The 26,874-nt window shown below is 40.3% G+C and overlaps 2 protein-coding genes across 6 annotated transcripts in view; both read left to right on the plus strand.

The window, feature by feature from the left end:
* LOC144040458 (GPI ethanolamine phosphate transferase 1-like) overlaps positions 1–18,718 on the plus strand; it is a 31,855-nt gene extending 13,137 nt beyond the window's left edge. For 2 of the 3 annotated variants that reach the window (XM_077554647.1, XM_077554648.1), the window contains exon 29: positions 3,665–4,962. In XM_077554647.1, coding sequence (XP_077410773.1) covers positions 3,665–3,788 — 124 coding nt within the window. In that variant the 3' untranslated portion in view covers positions 3,789–4,962. Of the gene's footprint in view, positions 1–3,664; positions 4,963–17,446 lie in introns of those variants that run through there. The other variant, XM_077554649.1, reaches the window with a different exon arrangement.
* The window catches only part of LOC144040460 (GPI ethanolamine phosphate transferase 1-like), a 49,544-nt gene that overhangs the window by 13,121 nt on the left and 9,549 nt on the right, over positions 1–26,874 (plus strand). Inside the window, exons 1-14 of one of the 3 annotated variants that reach the window (XM_077554650.1) lie at positions 22,525–22,737; positions 23,302–23,556; positions 23,623–23,744; positions 23,832–23,930; positions 24,063–24,169; positions 24,293–24,417; positions 24,513–24,643; positions 24,726–24,845; positions 24,952–24,992; positions 25,118–25,177; positions 25,334–25,426; positions 26,225–26,280; positions 26,448–26,526; positions 26,680–26,862. In XM_077554650.1, the coding sequence (XP_077410776.1) occupies positions 23,330–23,556; positions 23,623–23,744; positions 23,832–23,930; positions 24,063–24,169; positions 24,293–24,417; positions 24,513–24,643; positions 24,726–24,845; positions 24,952–24,992; positions 25,118–25,177; positions 25,334–25,426; positions 26,225–26,280; positions 26,448–26,526; positions 26,680–26,862 (1,443 nt within the window). In that variant the 5' untranslated portion in view covers positions 22,525–22,737; positions 23,302–23,329. Of the gene's footprint in view, positions 1–22,524; positions 22,738–23,045; positions 23,169–23,301; positions 23,557–23,622; positions 23,745–23,831; positions 23,931–24,062; positions 24,170–24,292; positions 24,418–24,512; positions 24,644–24,725; positions 24,846–24,951; positions 24,993–25,117; positions 25,178–25,333; positions 25,427–26,224; positions 26,281–26,447; positions 26,527–26,679; positions 26,863–26,874 lie in introns of those variants that run through there. The other 2 variants (XM_077554652.1, XM_077554651.1) reach the window with 2 other exon arrangements.

A 26,874-nucleotide genomic window follows, 5' to 3' on the forward strand; every position in this document is an offset into this window, starting at 1 on the left:
CTACAAAAGGAGGAATTCTCCTTTTACATACAAATAACACATAACTTCACCCCCAGGACGGGGAATAGGGAACTTGTCGGGAATGCCTCTCAAAATGGCTGACACCAGATTCTGGAAAGAGACTCAAGGTTAAATAATGTTCTCGCGTACGAGGAAAATTATTAGGGAGAAACAATCAACTATATATATATTTTTTCTCATTAAACTTTAAAAGCAGATCTAATTAAAGCACATACAAGCGCAACAATCACACAATTAACACCTTTTCTTTTATAGAAAAAATTATATTCCCTCTTTCTAAAAGTTTTAAGGCTTTTGGCAATTTAATTTGGAAAAAGGGTGACATCTGGCGGTCAGCTAGAGTCATAGCAACTATAATCTTCAAAGTGATTCGCGTAATTAATTTATATTCCAATATCACAGCAATACATTCGGTCTTACAGTGTATGTTTAATAAACGTGAGGTACGCATGGAAGTATTGCTATATTTTAACACTGTACCTCCATGTTAGGTGCGTGTTATGTATTCGTTCGTTTTGTATTAAACATAATTTAGATATGACGCATGTGCGCTGCGAAGCCAGATCAAGCACTCAACATCAGTCCTTAGGAGATGCGACTGAGGGCCCTAGAGAATCAGTTACGGCAACAATTTATGTAATGTCGTCTAATTATTTAACGTAGGCACTTACGCGTTGACGTTGGAGATTTTTATTAGTAATATTACCGTCCCAATCAATTTATTCCATTCAGCTTTTACTAAACGGTTTTATTTATTTATTACGTAAATTTATCGTCTACAGCTGTTTTTATTTGTAAAGCGAGAAAAATAGAAAGCTATTTACTTAGACACATTAAAACCATATACGAGCTTTCTTTACGAAACTATCCAAAGTCAACATTTCAGCATTAATCATCATTTAATACACTTTTCTTACAGTTACGTGCGGGTTTTTCCTCTATATATATATATATATATATGTGTATAAAAAAAAATACATATATCTCTAACACTTTTCCAACCAGCGATCGGCGTTTACGTACATATATAGTTAAACTGACGCCTTTAAAGACATCAAACAAACCCCAGATCTTATTGGAGTAAACTAACCTTTCCCACAATAAATTTAAGTCCCGTCGCTCAATATTAAATACATTTCACGTCATTATTTGACGGCCGAATACTTAACCCGGAAGTTTCTCAAGACGTCTAGCAGAAGTAATATCAGGTCAAGCCCTTCGGTTTTTCACACAAAAAGTGCTCCCGTAATTTATATTAAACATCAACCTGTCCAGTTATTACTATATTAAAGTTATATAAATAGTTATAACTTCACAGAAATACCCAAAGCTAGCATTCTAGCATTATTCATCATTTTATCCACGAATCCACGATCATGTCTCGCTTTTCTTCCACTCGAAGAAATTACAGATGTGTCTCGTATCAGTTCGTCCAGCGCATGACGTTTTTTTACACATGCAAGTTCAACGGCTTTCATCAATGATATTATACATACCGTAGATTGTAACGGCGGGGAAAAAACTTTTTCACAGCAACCGTGCATCCATTCATTTAATTTGTCCTTCATTTCACATCTTTTTCCATGGGCATAACTCCGACAGCGATTGCGCATGCGTTAGCAACTTGTCTTAACAACGTCATGTTGTACTCATGAAGCGGAAGTGCATTCGGGTCAAACCATTCTGTGTTGCGGTCAAAAGAGCTTTCATAATTTCTATTAATTATTGACCTCCGTAGTTTATAGCTTATTATATTATATTATAGTCACTATTATATTCAAGTCGTATTAATAGTTATAAATGCTGTGACGTCTCACTTATAATACACTATTATTAGTCGACAGAATAGCTCTTCGCGCCCCCGTAAAAATAATAACAATGACGTCCGACTATTGTACAAAAGACAAACAAACATGAAATGTCGCTTTTGCGACACACAAAAACAAATATCATGATCTCTGTCCTCTTAAAATAATAAATACTGCTTTAAGTCAATCACAAAGCAGTCTATCGGCTCCTTCGCAGCGAAACGTTGTTTCCAACTTTAATTTTAATAAAACGCCTGCTTCAGCCTGTCTATCACAATTATTTGATTCAATTGTGCAAAAACCCATCGTAACGTTACGTACCAAGCTTTGGTAGGATATCCTCATCTGCGCATGCGTAAATCTGTTGTCTTCAGCTGAACAGACTTGTCCATGAATATTAATATCCAATCACTAAAAGACCTATCGATCGCCCTCAAAGCGGCGTACCAAATCCGCTTATGTCATCTTTATTTTAAGGATCTATTACGATTTCCTAACAGCGAGCGTACTAACCGCTGTGTCAATCTGTAATCTTCATCTCAAATTCATCCAAGAATCTATCGTTAAAAACGGTTTCCCTCTCAGCTAAACACCCATATACAAGGACTCCAAGTCAATTTTCCAAGTATCTATCGTTTGTAAAAACAAAATGTTTTCCAAACTGATTTATTAAGCAATTGCGCATAAACCAACGTGACAGCATTTCCGTAAACAATGCTTCCGCCACAACATACGTGTACAGTTCAAACACCGTGGTAAAATCCGAAATCAGAGACTTCGCGTCCAACCAAACGACTTCAAAATTTATCACTACCTTTCTCACATAGATCCCACCTCCAATATAATTTTGCAAGACGAATACCAGCTGCAGCGCTCCCAAACAGACAGAATTCCTAAAACGTGGATAAAATGTCCACTTACTGTAATTAATGTGGCCTGGAATTCTATCCGTCCGTGAACGCTCAGCCCGCAAAACGTCTTTTTGTCGTCTGAGTCACCATTTGTTGTAAGATGTTATAATTTGTCATCTTTTGCGTGTTCCAAAAAATGGAGGCTAGACTTCTCTGCGAGAAAGACTCCTTGCAAGGATGATTTATTACAGAGATCTCTGGTCACACATCACTGAATGCCACGTAAATTGTGTCAATCAAAGAGTGCGTGTGCCCCCTCCCTTGCGAGAGAGAGCTCTTTATACACCCCAGTCTGTAGAAGAACGCCTTTTTCTCCTCCCCTCATGAATAAGTAAAACAGATTGGTTCTCACACAATATGTTACATAACAGAAGAAAAACAAGAGAACAAAACAGAATCTTAGTACACAGTTCGCACCTGTGTTCATCTTTGTAGACAAAATATACTCTTCCGTGTACCAGCTCGTACTTTTTCCCAAAACAGAATCTCAGTCAACAGATTGAACTTGACATGGCCGTGATGGTAGTGCGAACAGCGTGTGTGTGTGTTCTCTCTCAAAGCAGAATCTGTTCTCACGCAGGACACTGAGAAGAAATTTTAGACAAAAACAAGGTACCAGATAGGTTACGGTCTAGAGTTTGGTAACATTATTTCACCTGCTCTACACATCTATAAAACATTTCAACAGGGTTAAAATGTAAAATAAAGAATTAAAAATGTTAATAATGTATAACAAAACCCGGAAGTCCCGCCTCCTCCGTGGCATATAGTCCATTATTATCTTGATCTGTTGATCCGCTCACAGCAAGGAATTATTGAAACAAATGTTTATTATAGTTGTAATATGCAGCTGCGTCAAACGTGAAATGATGTGTATGTTGCAATTACACAGGTTCAACTTGTTTTCTCTTTGTTCCTGCACAGCATAAGCCACTATGTTATTGTCATGTCGATGACCATCTTCCTGATGTTGCTGAGTATCCTCACACACATCCTCACATCACGAAGACTCGTTCTGTGGCGGAGACGCAAGATGCACTTCCCTTGAAAAAAAATAAATAACAGTGCAGCGCATACTAGTTTAACTAGTATAAACATTCAGTACTTGTGAGCTTGTATTTGGTTGGTGAGTATCTTATCTCAACATTTTAAAGGACATTGTGTTTTGCTATACAAAAGTCCATCTGTACTTAAGAAATGTAACAAAGGGGAAATAGTTATGGAGTGACATTAGCATTGATAAGGATTATAAAAGCTGTCTGAATTCTTCACATTAAGTATATTTTATAGAATCATGAAGACTGAATTCCTTCCATGAATGAAGAAGCATATCCAAAGCAGCCTGCTATTACGCAAATCCGTTGTGTTTTATACAAACGTGTTTCATTGGTTTTTGCATTAACTGATACATTTTACTCGAAATAAAACTACATTTGGTAATTGTTTTTTTTTTTTTAATGCAGACAACTGCATCATTGTTTTGAAGGGTTTCTTGTTGATGTATTTTGTTAAAAGGAATGGAATTAAACTTGAAGATGTTTGTTTATAATTATTTAGTTTATCCATTTTCTATATATCCTGTTCAGTCAGGGAGCTGGAGCTTTGGATGTGAACCTCAAAGCCACCAGAGATTTGATTAACAAGCAATTAAAAGCAAATATGTTCACAAGTAAACATTGAAGACATTTAACATTTTCAATTGATAGTTTTGCTGTTTTTGAATTTACTTATAGGCATATCGATGTGATATAATCATGAATGTAGTTAAATACAGTAGGATAATGATTGTGTGAACTTTATTTGATCTTCGTACCCTCAAAGCTATTGAAGATAGGAATGTGCATGATGTTATCAGAGTCTCTTGTCATTAGGGACTGAAGGTCTGGGGTCAGATCCTGATTGCATCTGTTCCCCCAAGCAAGAAGGGGAACTGTTAAAGATGTCTGTTTACCATCAACATTACACCTTTGTTCAACCTAGGAGTCGACATGTCTGTCCTTTGTTCAACATTACACCTTTGTTCAACCTAGGAGTCGACATGTCTGTCCTTTGTTCAATCAAGAGGCGGGAAGAGGAACCTTTTATCTTTTGACTATAAATAAGTGGATGTTTTGTATTCGAGTACACACTTGGGGCTCCACATTGCATTCAGATGTGCGTGTCCTAACTGTGTCTTTAGAAGCTTCTAAATAAATCTTTGCAAAGAATCCTTCTTCATCAGATCTCAATGCAATTATTTGGAATACGCAAAGATTACACTTAATATAGTAATCAAATAATACCTTCAAAATGGTGACGCCGACGGAGACAAATTGAGACGTTTTTGCGACAGCTGTGATTGATCCTGGACACCGGATTTCTAAAGCGCAAAATATTAACAAGGTGAGTGGACATTTATCCACATAGAGAAATTCTGGTTGTTTAGAATCAATACAGTCGCATTTCGTCTGTGCTAAATTGTATTTGGGATCTGTGAACAAGTTAGTGGGGTTAAAGTCGTATTTGTTACGGAGGGACGCGAAAGTCCTCAATTTTGGTAATTACTACGACATTGAACTATGCATAAGAACTGATGTCCGTTGTGTACGGAAGTGACGTCAAGTAGGAGCGCTCTGCCGTTCGAAACGGCATAGATTGAGTTTCCACGGTGGAATAGGCTGTTTTTTATTTTGTTTTTTGTTGAAATTAGCCGCCCGTATTGATCACATGGAGTGAGTGCTGTGAAATTAGCTGTTGGGTCTGATATTACAGATCCCCTTAGTTACCGACCGTGCACAAAGGAAAAACGAGGCAGAAGCTGCTGCTTTGTCTTAATGCAACCGCGGCTGGGGAGAGAAGGGGAGACGTGAGACCTTAACTCACGCTCGGCTCCGTCCGACTCCCTCCTCCTCCTCCGGCCACAAGTCGCTTTTATTACAGTTAAGTTTCAGTTTCATTTCATATAAACATGGTTAAGTTTCTGTTTTCATATGTCATGGAAAAACACAAAACAGTTTGAGAAAGTTGAGCCGCGCCTTAGGCGCCGCCTCTAAACGACAGTTGATAATATAAAAACATAAAAATATATACAGGATATTCTTTAAAATACACATAATGTTAAGACTACTGTTTTAAGCAACTTCACATTCCCTCCTGTTGTGGATTTAAAAGGACATCAGTAAATACTAAAACAATTAAGTTTTCTCAGTATTACTTCATTAATAGATTCACAACATTTGAACCATTCTCAGGAAATGGCGAAAACCCTTAACTTAAAGGGAAAAAATTCCATAACTCCCCCACCGCACGGTGACGAGAACCTCTTGGTCTGAGAATGGAACTGGATTTGAAGTTAGGAAAACACAATGAGATGAGGGTCACACTTTTGTGTCGGTCTCCACAGTGTCAACATAATCCTCTACGCGTATTATATTAGTTATATTGATACATCTGGGCCACGAACATACGGGCGACTAACCTCTTAGACATTGGGACAATACAGCAGGAACAAATAACACATAATAAGATAAACATTATAATGATCAAAGTCCAAACAATGTCTGAAAAAGGGTCATCTTCTCCTTTGTTCTTCTTCTTTTTGACAAGAATCGGGGTAATCCCTTATCTGAGTTCGGTGACCTTTTTGCAGTGACTCTGGTGGATCCACGTCTCTCTCTCAGCGATTTTGAGAGCGGTGGGTGTGGTCAGGAGAACAACGAATGGGCCGTCCCAGCGTGGGCTCGACCATGTTTTCCTTTTTATCACCTTCACCAACACCAGGTCACCCAGGGTCACCGTTTCCTGTGCAGGGGGAAGAGAGGTAGAGGGCAGATCATTTGCTCTTGACACAGTCCGTTCTTAAACAAGTCACATAACCATTTAGTCAGTGGATCTGCCTCTCCTGTTTTGTCTGACCATGGCTGATTTTCCCATAAGGGGAGCACAAAGGGTCTGCCTGTTACTGCCTCAAAGGGCGTGATCCCTTGTGGGTTTGGCGTTATTCTCATGTAAGTTTTTACTAGAGATAAACACTCAGGCCATGTTTTTTTGGTTTCTTCCATGGTCTTTTTGAGCCTTAGTTTAATAGTACCGTTGGTCCGTTCAACTAAGCCTGCGCTCTGTGGATGATATGCACAATGATTTTTTAGGGTGATCCCTAAGTGGATGGCCATATTGTCAACGATGGTATTTACAAAATGGCTACCGTTATCACTCCACAAGACTCGTGGAATGCCATGTTCTGGTATTATGTGTTTACAAATAGCTTTAGCTACTGTGAGGGCGTTTGGATGTTTTGAAGGAACAAGTTCAACCCATTTAGTTAGTGAGTCTACTAACACTAAACAGTACTTGTGCTGACCACTTCTGTGTAGTTCAATAAAGTCCATGTGTAAAACTTCAAATGGGTAGGAGCCCACTGGGCATTTCCCTCTCTGTGGTCTTAAGTTTCCCTGAGCATTGTGACGACAACACACCATACATGACCTACAAAAAGTTTTAAAATAGGTTTGTAAGCCCTGTGGTATTGTCATTGTCTGTTCTACCATAGATATCATCCCTCCTGTTGAGACATGGGACTTCCCATGACTCAATGTGGCTACTGCGTGGAACAGACTGCGGGGGATGACTGGTCGGTCTTCTTTGTGGTAGAGGCCTTCTGGGGTGAGTTCTTTCGTCCATGTGATGGGATCGGCCAGGGCGATGTCTTCTTGGTAAATTAAATCCACCAGTGGTTGCGTTATTTCGGCGAAGTCCAGAACCCATAGACGGCAAAAGTTCACTAGGCCTAGGAAGGCCATCATCTGTCTTTTGGTCTTTGGTTTGGGGGCATCAAGGATAGCTTGTTTCCGATCAGAGGTTAGTTTTCTTCCTTCTGCCGATATGAGGTGACCTAAGAAAACTACTTCGGTCTGAGTCCACTGTAGTTTGGTCAGTGAGGCTTTGTTTCCTGTCTTTGCCAGGTGTTGACACAGTTTCACTGCTTCTTCTTGATTTTCTTCTTTGGTTGGACTGGCGATGAGAATGTCATCTACGTAAATCAAGATTTGAGTGGTTTCACTGTGTTCATGGAGGCTCAGACAGTTGTTGATTTCTTGAGAGAAAATGGTGGGGCTCTCTGCATAGCCTTGGGGTAGTCTCGTATAGGTGTACTTCTTTTGATTAAAGGTGAAACCAAACCAATGATGGGCAGACTCGTGCAATGGGATGGAAAAGAAGGCGTTGCTTCGATCAATTACTGTGAACCATTTCTGTTGTGGCTTCAGCGCATTGAGTTGAGTGTGGGGGTCGGGGACGCAGGGGGCTCTCTGTTTTACTGCCTGATTTACGGCTCTTAAGTCGTGGACCATTCGCCAGGTCGTGGTGTCTGCTTTCTTTACTGGAAAGATTGGAGTGTTACAAGTTACCTTGGGGGCTTCTATGAGCACTCCAGCTTTTACCATGTTCATGATTACTGGTGTGATTCCTTCTTTGGCATCAGGTTTGAGTGGGTATTGATTGATTCGTGGGCGATAGTTTGTTCTTGGTTCAATTGTTACTTCTGTGGCTGTGGTCATTAGGCCCACATCGGTTTTTGACGCTGACCACAGCTGAGGTGGTATTTGATCCATGGCGTCTTTTAGTGCCAGGATCGTGGTTTCCTCCGGATGTCATGTACTTAGGTGGGTGCTGGGGACAAATGTTGTCACCCAGTTTAGTTTTTTCCTCCAGACCACGTTTCCTGATGACATGATGCGTTTAAATCTTCCATCTTGACATGGAGTCCACGGGAGTCGTTGTTCGGACCATGTTACATCTCTTATTTTTGATCCTATGTCTTTCCATCTCCAGCCTGTTGGTTTTGCCAGTGAAATGTGGAAGGGAATGCCAAAGCCTTCATATGTGGTTAATGCATATATGTAATCTGGAAAGATTACTGTGGCTGCCATCCATCCTGCCTGTTCGTCCCAAATTAGGTCCTTTATTTGGGCCCGCATGGTTGTCAATCGGGACCATTGATCAAAGAAGTCTCTGTCCTCTTTGTTCGGGGCGAAGCGGATGGTGGAGTGAAGTGGGTACGTGGTTTGGGGCACCCAATTTGAATTTGGTAGGATTTGTTCTGGCATCTGTTGCAGATTGTTTGTTACTGATGTTGGACCTTTTTGGATCGGATCCAGACTGTAGAATGGGCGTGGTTTGTCTTTTCCTTCTAGTACTAACATCTGCATTGGTGTTTCTTGTCCTCTTTTTGTCACGACCATGCTAGAGCCTTCGACCATTAATACAAGGCTCATGGTTTTTATCAAATCTCGTCCGATGAGGTTTTCAGGACAACGAGGCAAGTAAACGAAAGTTTGATCTGGGTATTCTGTTCCGTCTTCATCAATAATGGTCAGTGGTTCGGTAAAGTAATGGATGGCTGGTCTACCTCCCACTCCTATGACCATTATTGTGCTTTTTGACAATTTGACACCTGTTGGTAGATCAGTGATCACGGAGGATTGTGCTCCTGAATCCACAATGAATTTCAATGTTGTAGTAAATGGCCCTAAGCCTAGTTTTCTTACTGCTGGGTCAATAGAGGACATCTGGCTAAACAGGACTGTCAGGTCAAGCACCTCGACGATCGTTCTGGTGTCATCAGGGTTTTCATCACTTGACCTTTCCTGCTCGCGTCATTCGGTTGGATCCCAGTGGTCAGATTTTGGGGTCTCAATTTTTTGTTTGGAGCGGCAATCTCGGGCGAAGTGGCCGTACTTGCCACAATTGTAGCACACATCCTGTCTGGTGGCTGGTCGGCCTCTTCCTCTTCCGCGTCCACGTCCTCTACCCCGATTGGGTTGGTTTTGGTAGTAAATTGGTCCAGAAGGTGGAGGAGAGGCATGTTGAAAAAATGTGTGCATGGCATTGAAGACTGATGATTGCGCTTTTTGTCTTTTTAGGTCTTATCTTCATCTGGTACATTTTTCTTTCTGTCTTTTCCTTTTTTCTTTTCTCACTTTCCAAAATGCTTTCTGCCCTCATTTTACACTGTTTTATCCACACTTCAACAGCACGTAGTTGTGCTTCCAATTTTTCTACATTCTTTACCTTTTTAATCTTCTTTGCTCTTTTCTCCACTAAACTTTTCTTAACTTCCTCTTTGTTCCTGACATCTCTCAAAGACGGGTTAAAATCATACTTGGTCACCCAGGATTCCAGATACTTGCACGCATTAGCGTCAAAGCTTGCAATAAACTTAACATCCTGGTGTTGTTCTATTTCTTTTCTCAATGACTGGCCCATTGTTTCTACTCCGGAGCGGGCAGCAGTTACTCCCTTTCCTTATCACAAACACACACACACACACACACACACACACACACACACACTCACTCACACACACACACACACACACACACACACACACACACACACACTCACTCACACACACACTCTTTTCTGTGGTGCACCATTTTCTAATTTAAAACCATGTTTTGTGTTTTAGGCGATTATTTTTAATCGCAGTCAGTTCTGTTCTGACCTGATAAATATTAGTTATATTGAACACAGATATTTTGGTAAACAATGAGTGGGGAGGTGTAAATTATTACGTATTTACGGCAACGTTTAATTTCCTCTACCCGGGCACCCGAAAACTACACTTTTATTTAACTAGTTAAAAACTAGTCAATAAAAGTATTATGGATCTCATCTAATAAAACCGTGATCCCTTTGATGCCCGGATCATATATACCATGGGTTTTTCTATCTTCACGGGCCAACGCCCAAGCGCTTTGCTTTTACTCCCCACTTTTCTATTTTATGTTACTTCTACAGTATATTTAGTGTTCCTTTTTCAAACTTTTGTGTAAATCGTGATAATTAAACAGCATAATACCTGTTAGTCCTCGGTGCCGGTCTGGTTCGCAGGACCCGGTGTCCGGGCGAACGGCCGGGGCCGGAGCGGGGAGACCCGTCCCGCAAGGGGAGACGCTGTCGACAGATTCTCGGTGTCCTCGGTTCGGCGGCGGTCGTCCGTCCAGATGCAGGTCCCGGGTTTCGGCACCAGTTAAATGTTGGGTCTGATATTACAGATCCCCTTAGTTACCGACCGTGCACAAAGGAAAAACGAGGCAGAAGCTGCTGCTTTGTCTTAATGCAACCGCGGCTGGGGAGAGAAGGGGAGACGTGAGACCTTAACTCACGCTCGGCTCCGTCCGACTCCCTCCTCCTCCTCCGGCCACAAGTCGCTTTTATTACAGTTAAGTTTCAGTTTCATTTCATATAAACATGGTTAAGTTTCTGTTTTCATATGTCATGGAAAAACACAAAACAGTTTGAGAAAGTTGAGCCGCGCCTTAGGCGCCGCCTCTAAACGACAGTTGATAATATAAAAACATAAAAATATATACAGGATATTCTTTAAAATACACATAATGTTAAGACTACTGTTTTAAGCAACTTCACATTAGCCGCCCGTATATTTCTACGGTGTGAGTGCTGTGGTATTAGCCGCCCGTATATTTCTACGGTGTGAGTGCTGTGAAATTAACCGCCCGTATATTTCTACGGTGTGAGTGCTGTGAAATTAGCCGCCCGTATATTTCTACGGTGTGAGTGCTGTGTGATAAGCCGCCCGTGAAGATCCTGGATTTTTATTTATTAAGTCGCGCAAACGGTATTTAATATCTGTTTTATTTTCGTCTTGTTTTTATTTTTCTGAAAAAAATATATATAATAATATTTTTTTGGGGGGGATTAATGAGAATAGTTTTGATCTGTTATATTGTAGTATTATAAGTGAGACGTCATTGACTTTATAAATATTAAAAACGACTAATTACTACATATTATGGCCGAAAAATTTTGACCGTAACTAAGGATGGTTCGATTTGCATACACTTCCGGTCGATAGTCAGAATTGGTCGCTAAGCGAACAGTAAAGGCTGTAACGTTCATGATGCTGGACGCATTTCCACCACGGCGTCGAAATAAGTTGAAAAATCTTTTAAATGAATGAATGCGCACTAATTGTGATAGTGGTTGGTTCTCACCGTTGAAAAATGTGGTGTGTTCGTGGAACTTGATTGTGTAAAACAGCGCCAGACGCTGATTACCTCCGTGAAAAACACATCTATATTTTCTTCAAATTGAAGAAAAGTTAGACGACAATATAAGGTCGTGGACCAAATGTTGGATTGTGCTAGAATGTTAGCGTTGGGTAGCTCTGTGAAAGTTGCGCGGATGGCGGTGTTAAGTGATTTTGAGAACAAGGAGGCTGATGCTAAGCTAGCGGCTCTGCCAGCGTACGAGTTGCCATGCGCAGGAGATGAGTTTTTGGTAAGACGCTACCGCGCGAATCTGTTTTTAAGACTGAGGATGAGTTAGCTGCGGGCAGCCGCATCTGTTTAGAAATTGGAACATAAATTGAATGAAGTGTTGGCTGTGAGAGATGACCCGCGGGAAAAATTGAACCAAGCGAGAGCTCTTGGTTTAGAAATGAATTGTTGAGTGTACGCATTTGTTTGTTAAGCTCCGTGGTGGTGTGTTGTGGCCGCGCGGTTTTTCGTTGTTTGTCTTACAATGTGTGCGACGTGTCTGTGTCGCGGCCGTAACGTTGCGATGGATTGTGCGCGAATAAGTCGACATTTGAGCTATACGTACCTGGTGAAGTTATTATTCGACGAAGTAACGGTGTATTTTATAGTGAGTCCGTGCACTTCGGAGATGTTTGTGTTCGTCTGTGGTTGTTTTATTTTTTGGAGGAGAAATGAGCAATGTTGCGGTGAGAATTATGGCCTTTTGAATTGGTTCAACAAGTGAGACGTCACTGAATTAATTTGAGGAGTTTGTGTTGAGTGTGTGCTGAACCGAGTTTGGTGAGTTGAGACTGTGTGATATGATATGATGGCGTTTGTAGAATGTGGAAGACAGAAAGATAGGCAGGTTTTAATGGAAAAAGAAGAGTGGAAAGTAGTTTTTTCTTTCCCCTCCAAAAATCCTTTGTCCTCAAAAAATGTCGGTGTGAGATTGGGAGTTGGCAGAGACTCATTCTGCATATTTTGTTGTGGGGGAGGATTCCTCTATTGTCTGTAAGAATTCTTTAAGCTCTTCCTCCTGCTCTTGTTTTAAAACAGGCCTGTGGAATTAAGATTGGGGGTGAGCTGCTGTTTTAAGAAGGTGGTGATTTGTACTGTTGTCTGTTAAAATTAAATTAAACTAAATAAAAAGGACAGGGGAGTGTGTGTGCTAAGTTTTTCTTCCGCCGCCTCTCCTCTTTGTTTCCTGTGGGGAGGGGGGTGTGATAAGTTTTTTTCCCCTCTCCCATTGTCTCTATTTGGGAGCTGTAGTTCAATTTGGGAGACTTGTAGTCTGTTGTGTCAAAGTGACACCTTGTTGTCATCTTGTGTGTGTGTAAATAGCAGGGGGTCTTCTGTTGCTAATCTGTTAAGATCAAATTGTTCCTGTTAAGCGGAAAGATATAGAGGCCTAGATGATACTACAGGTCACTATTCTTATTTTATTAATTGGGTCTGCTTTTATTTGAATGTGGAGTAATAATATTTTTTTTATAAAGACTTTTCATTTTTTATATTTCCCCTGCATCTCTGATAACTCATTCGTAGGTGTGAAAATGATTTAACCTTTGTCCTTATCTGAGTCCCATTCTAGAAGTCTGAGGAGTCCTGAAATTTGAGAGGACTTCCCTCCAAGTGGCCAGGGTGACTGTGAGCTGTCACATTTTAAGCATAATTTGAGGTAACATGTAATGAAGAAGAAGTCTATTATAGACATATTCGTAAATATAGTAATACTACTTGCTATAGTGTAGTGAACACATTTAAATAAAACTACAAAATACATATTTTCTGAGAAAATTATTATTTTTAACTCTTTGACTGCCAGACGTTTTCAAAAACGGGTTGTCGCCAGTGCCAGCCGATTTAAGCATTTTGAGTGATCTTTCAAGGTCCACAGAAAATGTTGTGTTTGGACTATGGAAACACACATACTACCAAATGAAAGATTGGACTCTCAGCTTTCATCAGAAAAAAAAAGTTTGTTTCTACCTTATTCCGTTCTTCAGTAATCAACAATAGAAAATGGTTACTTTCACCGAAATTCTCTCTTTTGAAACAAAAAACGGAGAAAAAGAGCTTTTTGTGAAACGATGTTATTTGATGCACTCTAGTGAATTGTACACTTCTTTTTGTCCATGAATGATGCCACAAACACCTAAATAGTGCTTTACTTCTGTAAAACGCTTTCACCAACAATGAAAAAGTGTTTTTTGATTGCAAAATACGTTTATTTCCATTCAACAGTGTAACAATTTGACAAAACAATTTCGCAAACTATTTACAAATGTGTGCAACTGTGGTACTACTTACAATTATGTGGATGTTTCAAATACAGTTTTTCCTTTTGTAACGCTCTCCTGCGTGCAAGGAGACGCCAGGACTTGCACAACAGTTTACTTTCACTTTCACTTTGTCCGTTTTGCGTGCAAACGTTACACTTTCTTGACGGCCTTTTTTTCCGGGGAATAAAAAGCAAGTAGCAGACTGTACACACTTCCTCCGATGAATATGCATTGGACTCGGGGCACTCTCCATCGTCCGATCGAACGTCCGCCTGTGCGTGCTCGGTTGCGCTCCGCGTTACGACACCGTCATAGCCGCCGCATCAGCGGTTCCAATTTCGCCGTCAAGCTCGGATTCACCTTCATCATCATGGATATCAATGTACTATTTTAGCGTTGGTCGATGCCTTTCGTCTTGTAAGTGTAGAGCTGTTTGCAAACGCTCGCCATTGCCCGTTCCCTCCTCCATCTAGCTCCATCTAACGTCTTCTACTGCCGCGTCGATGCTTTCCAACCACGGAGTCACCATCATCTTCATCATCGATGATGATGATCGTCATCAACAATGTGCTTTTTTAGCGATGCTTTTGGTCTTTGAAAAAAACGGCTCTGGCGTTAGCTCCTCGCGACCGGCCGCCATTTTTCCTTTGTTTTCCATTCTGATCTCCTGCTCAACGCTCTAGCTCCGCCTCTACTGACGCCCACCCGATCTTGTCAAAAGAGAGTCATCGCTGCCATCTAGGGGCCAAAAATAGTCATTAGGCTCAAAAAACCTGCTTAAAACTTTCAGGAGAGCTCCGCAAGCCTTCCCAGCACCCGTTTCAAAAAAAAAAAAAAAAAAAAATGGGAGGACGTCTTTTAACGTCTTTGGCGCTCCTCCGTAGGTTTTTGCAGAATGTCATTTAACGTCTTTGGCAGTAAAAGAGTTAATTACAACAAGCAGATCATACGATCTCATCTCCCTCTGTCTGTTCCGAATCTATAAATGTTTCAGGCAGGTTCAATCTTTGACGAGAGGTGTTGTTCTTGGGTGTCTCAAACGTGCTGGAATAACCTGGCTGTTGGGAATATGGACAAGCGTTCTCCTACTCTGCTTGGTGCACAGAGTGGACGGCAAGCTGCACGGAAGGCCACTTTCGGGAGGGGAAGTGGTCAAACAGACTGCGATAAGGATGGTACACTATATCCGCTCGTCATATGACTGTTCAATGACTCTTATGAATTATCTGAGCAAACTGTCCATCAACTGTTGGAGCAGACATCTCAAACTCTCATCACAGCCGTCTTGATGAAACTGTCAGGGGGCTCCAGTGAACTGCTTTGAACTTTGCCCTGCATAAACTGCTGCTATCCGCAAGGACAGGAAGGAATATGAACTCCAGTTGTTGACTCAAAGTTCTCGAGTCATCTGAGATTAGCTCCTTGAGTCATATTTTGGTCTGTGTGTGTACATTTGCACTCTGTACTGTGTCGGAAAAGGAGGTGTGATCTATAGCAACGCAGTTTCGGAAATTGAAAACGGCTTATGTGAATTAGAGTAGGATAAAATTTATTTCAATCTTTAATACTATATTTTCCGTTGTTTGATGCTTGTTGAATTTGGTCTTCTAATTTTTTTTCCCATTTCTCTTTTATAACTTTGGCTTCTCAGATTGGACTCAGACGTGAAACACTTACGGCGAATTTGCTGGTTAATTTTTTTAATTTTGATTAAGATCACAGCACTGTGATCTTTGGATCCAATGGGGAGGCTCTCTACAAAGTTCCCTGCTGTGTTTTACAAGCCCCCACTACTCTGTAAAAGAGGTGAGGTTAATTAGCATTTTAAGAATACTTTTTGGTTGGTTAAAAGTAGGGATTTTGTCTTGTTTTTCTGATTATAACTTGTTTCTTTTACTAGTTGAGATGGCAGATATTTGGACGATTTGTGACCTGCAATAGATTAATGGGGTTGTTTTAAATCTTTTTCTCTTCTCTTCCTGACCCTAAAAGTCCTCCGCTGCAGTATCTTAATTTACATCTGCTTGAGTTGTTTTCTCACTTTGAGTTGCCTGAACAGGATTCAAATTTGCATTACAAACTCTTGCCTCAAAGGCTTTTGTTTTTATGGCTCCTGGCTAGCTCAGCTGGAGATCTTCTTGTAGTTCTGGTGTTGGCCAAATTGTCCCAATTTGGTTGTTTTTCTAATTTACAGGACACAGGGTGTCTGTTTTTTCCCCTCTTTGAAGCAGCAATTTGGGAGCGGCTGCAGTTTTCACATTCAGGTCTGAAATGATCAAAGTTGATCCTTATCAGATGAGAGGGAGACAGTTACTGGTCTGTATGTGTGTATCACGAAGAAAGTATGCACACAAACAAGTCATGTTGAATTAAATAAATATAGGACTATAAGTTAGTCTGAATGTGATACTTCTATAGTATGTGAGTGAATGAAGTGATACTTCTACAGTATGTAAGTGAGGGGGAATGACTGGTCTGTCTGTGTATCGTTGAAAAGGAAGTCTGATGTGAGAATGAAGTTTGGTGTGAGGAATTTACAGGCGGAGAATGGAGAGGATTGGACTTGGAGGAAAGTAAGTTCTACAAAGATGACAAAAGACGACCCTAATAGCAGAAATACGGTAAGTATGTTCCATTTCAGAAACAATTGAAAAGTATCATTTCTAGAGCCCATGGAATATGCCATTTAGGTGTGGAAGGAACATTGAGACACCTGGGTGACATTTTTTCATGAGACAAGTTGTTAAAAATGAACTGCAGGACTGCAGTGTTTATCAAAGGTATAAGTATATATATAAATCTCTTCTCAGACTGTTTATGGTCCGGCCGGACATGAATAGTTCTGGGTTAAGATGATGTTGTTTTTAAATGATTTACACTGCTATAATAAAAAAACAGAGTTTAAAAATACAGAAATTTGATGTACGACAAAAAGCACATTATGCTAAATCTACAACAGTAAATATATGGTAAAATATTTGATTAATCATTATCTACCATCATAAGGGTTTCCTAGGAATATTGGATCAGACGAACCCATTTGAAAAAACAAAACTTCATAAGATATAGAAAAGGCATTGAGATTAAAACATACTTGATTTAATATATTATCTCTGACCTCAAGGACATTAAAGAAAAATAGAAATATTAAACAATTGGCCTCATAAAGTTTCAATGGCTACAAGACTTTCATTATTGTGTCATTGAATGTGCAAATGTCATTAAACGGATTATGTTTGAATGCCACAACAAAAATAACTTTTTCCGTGTCCAACAGCACGTTCCAGGACCTACAGAACTTAAACAATTAACATTTGCTTAAAACTACCAGGTGCTCTTTTCAAAGTAAAGAATGAAGACTATGTATGTTATAAGTGACTAAATGAAAATGATTTTGCACACAGATTGGTTTGCTGATCATAATAGTGGGGGCCACATCCACCACATGTGAGCCACATATGGTCCCAGGCTCATCAATCACATCAATTGACCCCGACCGAGGGGGTTGAATAAGATGCTGACCCAGATGCCCCGGCTGTCTGTTCCAGGAGGATGCTAAGTGCTTTCCGAGGCACTGTTCCATGGAGGGGTCTTCACCACGAGATGACTTCACTGCACAAACACATCTCCTTTTGTGTCGTGACACATTTTGTTGAATATAGATATGGCACATAGGGTTATTGTTTCATATGATATGCCCCTTCCACTGAAAATTTCTTAATGAATCAAATTGTTCTTTAATGCCATATGACTGCTAAACTCTCTCTCTCTCTCTCTCTCTCTCTCTCTCTCTCTCTCTCTCTCTCTCTCTCTCTCTCTCTCTCTCTCTCTCTCTCTCTCTCTCTCTCTCTCTCTCTCTCTCTCTCTCTCTCTCTCTCTCTCTCTCTCTCTCTCTCTCTCTCTCCCTCCCTCCCTCCCTCCTTATTTTCTGAACTCCACACATAAACATTGCTTCATTTTGCGACGATCAAGATCCGCGCTGGACTTTCTCTCTAGACTATTGTGGGATTAAATGTCCGGTTTTTGAACTTATAGAAGTTCAATGGGGGGACTGAAGACATTTAACATTTTCAATTTATAGTTTTGCTGTTTTTGAATTTACTTATAGGCATATCGATGTGATATAATCATGAATGTAGTTAAATACAGTAGGATAATGATTGTGTGAACTTTATTTGATCTTCGTACCCTCAAAGCTATTGAAGATAGGAATGTGCATGATGTTATCAGAGTCTCTTGTCATTAGGGACTGAAGGTCTGGGGTCAGATCCTGATTGCATCTGTTCCCCCAAGCAAGAAGGGGAACTGTTAAAGATGTCTGTTTACCATCAACATTACACCTTTGTTCAACCTAGGAGTCGACATGTCTGTCCTTTGTTCAACATTACACCTTTGTTCAACCTAGGAGTCGACATGCCTGTCCTTTGTTCAACCTAGGAGTCGACATGTCTGTCCTTTGTTCAACATTACACCTTTGTTCAACCTAGGAGTCGACATGCCTGTCCTTTGTTCAATCAAGAGGCGGGAAGAGGAACCTTTTATCTTTTGACTATAAATAAGTGGATGTTTTGTATTCGAGTACACACTTGGGGCTTCACTTGCATTCAGAAGTGGGTGTCCTAACTGTGTCTTTAGAAGCTTCTAAATAAATCTTTGCAAAGAATCCTTCTTCATCAGATCTCAACGCAATTATTTGGAACACGCAAAGATTACACTTAATATAGTAATCAAATAATACCTTCAACATGCACATTCTAAAGCAGTTTGCAAAAATGAGGCAGCAGGTGGCAGTAGTCAATAATGGCGTCAATACGAATGCAGCATACAGTAGTACTACTGCCTTACCTCATCCTGTGTATGTAGGAATGTTCTTTTTCTACCACACTAAAATAAGTATATGGCATTGTGGCGTGGTGATGACCAAAATCTGGCTCTGTTGTCCCTGACACGAGAGGAGAGTTACCGAATGACTTTGTGTGACCACAACTGAAGTTAGGCCAAACCTGAAAATGCGAAAAACACAAATTAATTTCCTTTTAAGTGAACCAAGGTAAGAAAACCAGAGCAGATAACACATGGCTGTATCAAATATTTTGTGTTTATGAATGTTATGCATTCATTGACACTGTCGGTTATTATTCTGGTTCTGTTACAGAACGGTGCAGTGGTGTTGACTGTTCTACCGAATACTGAAAGCTGTTCACAATACTTGGACCATTTCATGGATCTGTATGAGTTAGTCAAAGTACTACCATTTACTTAATATTGTGCTAAGATATTAAGGATCACATATAATTGAGGTTGTAAATAATGAATTCACTATATAGCGCTTGTCCTCATTACGGTAAGTTCACAAGTAAACTTCAGCTATCAGAATAATCCTTTAAATAAACGCTGGTTTGGAGTCAATTAGATAAGGTCTTGGAAATTCAATTGCGCATGGAAGTAATTCAAGTATAAAATATATATGTGTCAGGTTGCTATGTTGGCTTGTTTTTGAAGAATAATACATTTTGTCGTTTTATTTTAAGACCTAGGAGTGTTTTTCATGCAAATATTTAATGTCATCACGATTTACGTACTACTAGAGACATAGCACCCATTTATACACTGCAAAAGCGGCGATTTATCGACATATCAGTGTTGAATTGAGGTATCTGTTTCCAAGCTGCACATATTTTGTCACGGTCACCTTGCCTCATTCCACACAACTGCAAGAGGAAGTCCTTATTTTCTCAAACGTTTCTACGTATTTACTGAGGCACTTTAATAATTATGGGTGCTGCTGAGAAATTTTAATATTGGGCTCCTGCTTAATTCAAACACATCTTTGACACCAATAAAACCTGAGCATGATTTGATTCACTTAAGTGGACACTAAACCATTAGATTTTCTGTACCACTTTTCCCCATTTGGGTCGCAGGTAAATTGGAGCCTATCCCAGATTAGCTGACTATGCGAGAGGCAGCATGCATCTTGGACTGGTCGGCAGCCAACCACAGGTTACATACAGAGAAGCGATTCCCAGTTCATGATCACATTCAAACCTATGTCCATTTAAAATTCTTCATACATTTACATGCATTTTTAGAATGTGGGAGAATGCCAGAGTACCTGGATAAAACCACACAAGAATGGGATAAAATGAAAATTCCACACAGCAGGCCAGTGCGAAGATTATAACCCTAAACCTCAGAACTGTGAGGCAGCTGTGTTACTCACCCAATGTGCTGCCTCATACATTTTTAGAGGATATTCTCACATTTTCTTAAAACGGTTGTTTTGCTGAGTAAATTAAAATACAAACAGTGCTTGAATGAATAGAAGCTATATGCATTACATCAGTGGTCACTGGTCATGATTATCCAATCATTGTTGAAGTATAAAATGTATCATTATTTGTCTATGACTGACATAGAGTGACAGTCAAAACAATTCAATTGACTTTCACTAGATGGTAGGGACAGAATAATCACTGAACAGGCCCAGATTGAGTATGTAAATTTGTCAGCAAATTGAGTTATTTCTGTATATCATATGTGGCTTTGTAACATTTATGTTTGGTAGCGTGATGTGAGATAAAAGTATTAAAACACTGCAATACAACGTTGTTAAAAGCACTGTAGCTGTACAATGCCACTTGTCTTGACATCCGACCTCTCGCCGTCTTCAGTTCAGTTAAAGTTTGCATTTATTTATAGAGATTAAAACGTATTACCAGGGCGATTAACACTGCCTTAGTGCCTTGTCTTGGTTTATCATTTGTAAAAAGCATTTATGGCATCGCTGTGTGTGCTTTAGCATGGTAGGTTTCAGGTGCAGGTGTGAAAAGCCGATATTTCACGGAAGACTGATTACAAACCGACATTATAAGATAAATGATAGCGAGTGGTGTGCCTTACTCAAAGGTCCACCAGTTCCAATTCCCTGATCTTTGGCAGGTGGGGTGCCGCTCTGCCGCTCGAAGTTACCCGGGTTAGAAAAATAATCCCTCAACCTCGGGAGCTCCCTTCCCGACTCCAACAGTTCTGTGTGAAACTCTAGGGCCGTGAGGATGTACTGGTCATGCAGTAGCTGAGCGGCGATGACATCCACCGACACCCGCGACTCGGTACTGCCAGCCATAGCGGCGGTGGCCGCGGAAGACACCGACATTCCCTCGCCGTTTGGGCTCGTTCGGTTACTGGACAGCAGCAGAGTCGGAGGCTCGATGTCCGCGGGCGGGGAGAAGGGAATGCCGGGCGGCGACCCCGGCGCCCCGTCGCTAGGGCTACGCTCAGTGTCAACTGTTTCGTTAGGTCGCCGTTCACTCTCCTCTTCAGAATTGCTCATATTAAACGGGTTCACCGACGCCATGTTTGTGCGATTTAAGATTTTTAGCTATCCAAGCTAAAGCTAATCACACCAGTTTCCTGGATGGATGTCAAGCTAACTGGGATTGAATTCTCGAGTTAACAGTGATCGGCAGGGTACCGCTTGTCACGTGACATTTGTTTTCCCACAGCAAAATATTGAAAGACCAAAATAAAAACTACCGCTCCAACACAAGATGATTCTTGAAATTAAAAACCAAGTGAGAATAAAACATGACAAACAATGAGTCAGAAAATAGCCTTGACCATCATCTGACAGTGGCTTCCTAAAGTCATTGTTCATGTGTTATCTTTATTTTAATCAACAACATCAATTCACCCCCCCCCCCCCCCACACACACACATATTTTTATTTTTATTTAATCTGGTTATTTTAATTAGGTATACAGTATTTCCATTTTCCAGATACCATTTGAGCGTAGTGTTAGATATGAGGGACCACGCCCACTTGAAGGGCTGGAAGTTAATGGAGCATGCGCACTGTTGCATCCCAGCTAAGGGACGCATAAAGTGACGTGCCCACAAGGCGCCCACCTTGGGGAGGGCAACGTCCCCATCAAAGACACCGCATGTAGTAATGAAGTAATGAACATAAATCCTAAACTTGATCATTTCTTAAGCGTTTTGCCAAGTATGAGTAGTTATTTAAGTTTTCAAAGACTGGAACTCTTAACAAGATTAATAATGGGATGGGGTGGGGCGTTTGAAGAGAGCCAGAAACAATTCCAACACATGAAAGGTTATTTTAGTGTCTTTAGACTATAGAATATTGTGAAACTCACAATGTGCTGGCATTCTTGTTATTTTTCGTTTTTGTGTCATCTTCAAACATGGAATGCGTTGACATTTTGCCACCACTCGTCAGCACGCAGATTAAGAGGTGTGTCACTACGCGGAAGTGCTGCTTTCATAACGTCCATTTCCTTCATTGTGTTTTTTTCTTTTTCTTTTTCTTTTCAATGTTTAACAGCGTCTTGCTATGTTCAATAGGACACTTCGATGTGTTTTGGAAGAATGGGGGTGCCCTTTCTCTGCTCCAGTAAGCCATGAATGGGTCAATTACGTAGGACTACAGTACCCACAATTCCTTCACGAGTGCAAACGTAAACGTCACAACTAGGAAGTGCATGGACGTTGTCTTCAACTAATCTCATTTAGAAAGGAACTGTAGCTGGCTTTGTAAATGTACGCATTTAAGGGCCTGACTGATGTATTTGGTTACATGAAGCCAGAAGCGGTAATGTTTTCGGACCTTTAAAAATGCATTTGCAGTCTTTTTTTTGGTTTGTTTTTGTTTAAATGATCAAGATTTTATATGCTGGTAAGATTTAATAGTGATCTTTTATTTGCAACGGTTATAAAATAAGGATTGCATTCTGTTGTTTAAATGCTGCATGGCTCTGTTTATGGAAATGTTTGACTTGGTTTGACTTGTCAAATGCCCAGATTGTTTGTAGTTGTATATTTGTTCAATAATAATATAAAAATCTTCACAGCCAAACGGAGAAACGCAAGAAAAAAACCCACTCCTTTGTTTCCTGTCTTCCATGAGTGGACAAACTGAGGTCAGGCACACCTGGATTAAGCAGCTTGTCCACTCACGAAAAACGGGAAATGAAGGCGCGGTATTGTGTTCAGGAAGTGCTAAATTTGTACAAAGAGCCCATACGAAATATTTTCCGTTTCTATTTGCACTAACCTGTTTATTATAAATCGTGTTGGGCCGAAACTTCAGAAGTACTTCATCATTTGGTAAAGTTTTTTTTTTTTTTCAAAAATCAATACTATTGGTCACTCCACAATGTAAAGTGATAAAAATGCCTTGCTGTCTTTGACATGCAGTTTTGGGGATCTCCTAAATCCCCTCTTTATCCCTCTATTGCAGGCTTCAAGTACTGCTGACACAGCTCAAAATGAAGATGATCACCTTTTTAGTGGTGGGCCTGACAGTCCATTTCATCTTCTTCCTGTCCATCTTTGACATCTACTTCACCTCGCCTTTAGTCCATGGGATGACACCCAAGACCACACCTTTGAATCCACCTGCCTCTAGACTGGTGCTGATAGTGGCCGATGGCCTGAGAGCAGACAGCCTCTACACCCTGCTTCCTAATGGCACCTCCACGGCTCCTTACTTGAGGTTGGAAATAATAAATAGACTTTTGTAAGTCACACTTAAAGCTTATTTTGCTGTCTCTGCTAACAGGACTGTCATCGAGGACAGAGGTACCTGGGGTGTTTCCCACACACGTGTTCCCACTGAGTCTCGCCCTGGTCATGTTGCTCTTATTGCTGGCTTCTATGAGGATGTTAGTGCTGTTGCAAAAGGTGTGTACTGTGTTACATAAAAAGGTATGTAGGTGGTATCATTCGACAACCGTGAGTATTCATAGCTAATATTTTCTGTGTCATCAGGTTGGAAGGTCAATCCTGTGGAGTTTGACTCTGTGTTTAACCAGAGCAGACATACTTGGTCCTGGGGCATCCCTGATATTATAAACATGTTTGCTGAAGGTAAAACACATACCGTCAGGCCACAACTAGTATGTGCAGAATTGCTCATGACTACAATGTTTCAAATAAGTTTTATGGCTCACTCAGTAGCATGTAGCATGATACAGTTGTGTCCCTGCACCATACTTACAGGGCCTAGTGGAGATCGTATGTACGCCCACACTTACCCAGCATCAGAAGTGGACTTTGTCTCCACGGACCCATCCAGGCTAGACAGCTGGGTGTTCACTCAAGTCAAAGTATGAGAGTCGGTACTCGTAATATCCACAAATAAAATTATCAGCAACATTGCCAGTGTTGTTTTCCGTTCTAGCAGTATTAGTGACCAGAGAAAATGATGCTGTTTGTGCTTTCTTTATCAGTCACTTTTTCAATCAGCAAAGTCGAACTCTACTTTGATGTCCATCCTGCTGAAGGATAAAAATGTCTTCTTTCTGCATCTAGCGGGGATAGACATAAATGGACATACTAATAAACCAATGTCCAAGTCAGTTCTTGTTTTTTTTCTTTATGAATAATTCTACTCTAGCCTTCATAATAAAATGCACTATGTCATCAACGTTTTACTTGTCTTTAATGCAGAGAGTACCTAAACAATATCGGCCTAGTGGACACTGGTGTATCTGATCTGGTCTCTGTAATTGAAGACTTCTACAGCAATGATGGAAGAACAGCTTTTTTGTTCACTTCTGATCACGGCATGACCGATTGGGGTATTAAAAAAAAAAAGCTGAAAGTCTCAAATTAATCTACTCATTTGTCATATTTTAATCCAAATTTCATTTGTTTCTCTAGGTAGTCATGGTGCTGGTCACCCTTCAGAGACTTTAACTCCTTTTGTGGCTTGGGGGGCTGGAATACAGGGAGCCCACAAAGTAACTGAAGATCAACTTTACCCGGATGGCTATTTGCAAGGTGCACTCATAAAAAGCTATTACTGTTCACCATTTTATTAAAAAGGTTCTACTGTTTTGAGTGAGCTAATGGATACACCGTTTCCTGGTTTCTCTTTTTATCCCAGATTGGAAACTGGAACATCTCAGAAGAGTTGATCTCAATCAGGTGTGGTTCCTTTAATTAATGTACTGTTTTTTTTGTTTTTGTTTTTATCATATCTTTATGATGAAATAGCATCTTGTGGTAGGGTGATGTTATGTGTCTAAAATTTTGCTGTGTTAAAACTGCAGGCTGACGTTACTCCTCTCATGGCATCCCTACTTGGTCTACCCATTCCGGTCAACTCCGTTGTGAGTGTTGCTGCATGACTCATGGCACAGTGAATGGAAGCTGTAATTTGTACATAATTGTCTTTTGGGGCCTACAGAAAAGTTTGTTAGCCCTGTAAGATTCCCATGATTTTTATTATTATTTTAAGATTGTTATTATTGTTTGTGTGTCTTCAGGGTGTATTACCTGTCCTTTACCTGAAAAACAGCGATAACTTCAAAGCAGAGTGCATGTACACTAATGCTATTCAAATTTTGGAGCAGTTCAAGGTGAGGCAGCGTGCAGCTCTGCTGTAGATGACATGTTAAGCATTTGTTTGCATCAATAAAAGAACATCACGGAATATTATGAATATATAACAGTAGTAGAAACATTAACAATCAGTGTTGCCCACACCATGTTAATACTTGGGCGGGCCACCCATTATTATATAATATTTACCCCCAAAAAACATGCCACAACTGGATGTACCGTATATAACGTTAAATATGACAGCCTTATTTTATTTGTATTATTATTATTTTTATTTTAATGCAAAATAAGTGAAAAAATATGGTGTCACTGAGTAATGTGTTATCAACATTTTTAGTCTAAAAATTCACTAGAATGCATGATATGAAGTGAAAAATGGCCAAACAATTTCCCCCCAAACCCTATCCCTAATACCGCAAGACCCCCTTCCCCCCTCATAATTCACCGCCGGAGTCCACCCACCAAAGTTAGGCAAGGCAGTGCCATTTCATACACAAGGCAACTCGATGTGCTTTACACAAGCAACACCTTATAAGCGTCAACAAAGACAACAGTTAGCAACATTCAGAAGCAAAGCAGAGAAAACAAAAGTAGCTTGCAAAAATTACGAAAAAGAACATACATTGCCAACACATTAACAGAAAACTTAAAAACATTTAAAAGTAAAGCAGGACTGACCCTTGAGGGACTCTACAAACATGTCATGTCCATTCGATCAGATTTAATGCAATGTTTTTTGGCTTTTTTTTTTCTTTCAGAAACACCGAAGGAGATGTATTTTTATTGAATTGTATGTTTTATTTTTGTTTTCCTAGGTAAAAATGAAGCAGAAAAAAGAGACAACGTTGTCGTGTCTCTTTACCCCTTTCCAGTAAGTACAATAAACTGGAGATATTAGCCTGAGCATGTTTCCATTTTATATTTATCATCGTTATGGCCGCAACACTACCACTAACAATTGACAGTGCTTCGCCACGCTAGCAATGTATTTAAAATGCAATTTTATACACCTGATCTATTGCTTTCCCTGTTTATCAGACAACTGACTGAGCAAAAACAGGCAGAATTGATTCAGAAAGCAAGAATACTGATTCAGCTGGAAAAGTATGGAGATGCTGTAAGTATCATGGGGAAATATAATTTTCACAGTCTATAAATACAGTAAGATCCACAGATGACAGTGTGTAGTATTCAGAAGGCTTACATCTTGGATCAACTATTTAAGTCGATTAAAAAGAAAAAAATCCTTTCCATTGTTCTTTGTCTCTAGATCTCGCTCTGCCAGTCTTTGATATCGGATGCCCTTGAAGGCCTCATTTACTACCACACCTACGACAGGTTTTTCTTAGGTTGCAGCGTGGTGCTGGGATTTGTGGGGTGGACCTCATATGTTTTCCTCGTTATTCTGAAGACTCACGCGAGCCTTAACATGCACCCCGACATCCTCAAACAGGTTTGTTTGAAT

This window comes from Vanacampus margaritifer, chromosome 20, assembly GCF_051991255.1.
Source record: "Vanacampus margaritifer isolate UIUO_Vmar chromosome 20, RoL_Vmar_1.0, whole genome shotgun sequence".
Taxonomy (NCBI): Eukaryota; Metazoa; Chordata; class Actinopteri; order Syngnathiformes; family Syngnathidae; genus Vanacampus; species Vanacampus margaritifer.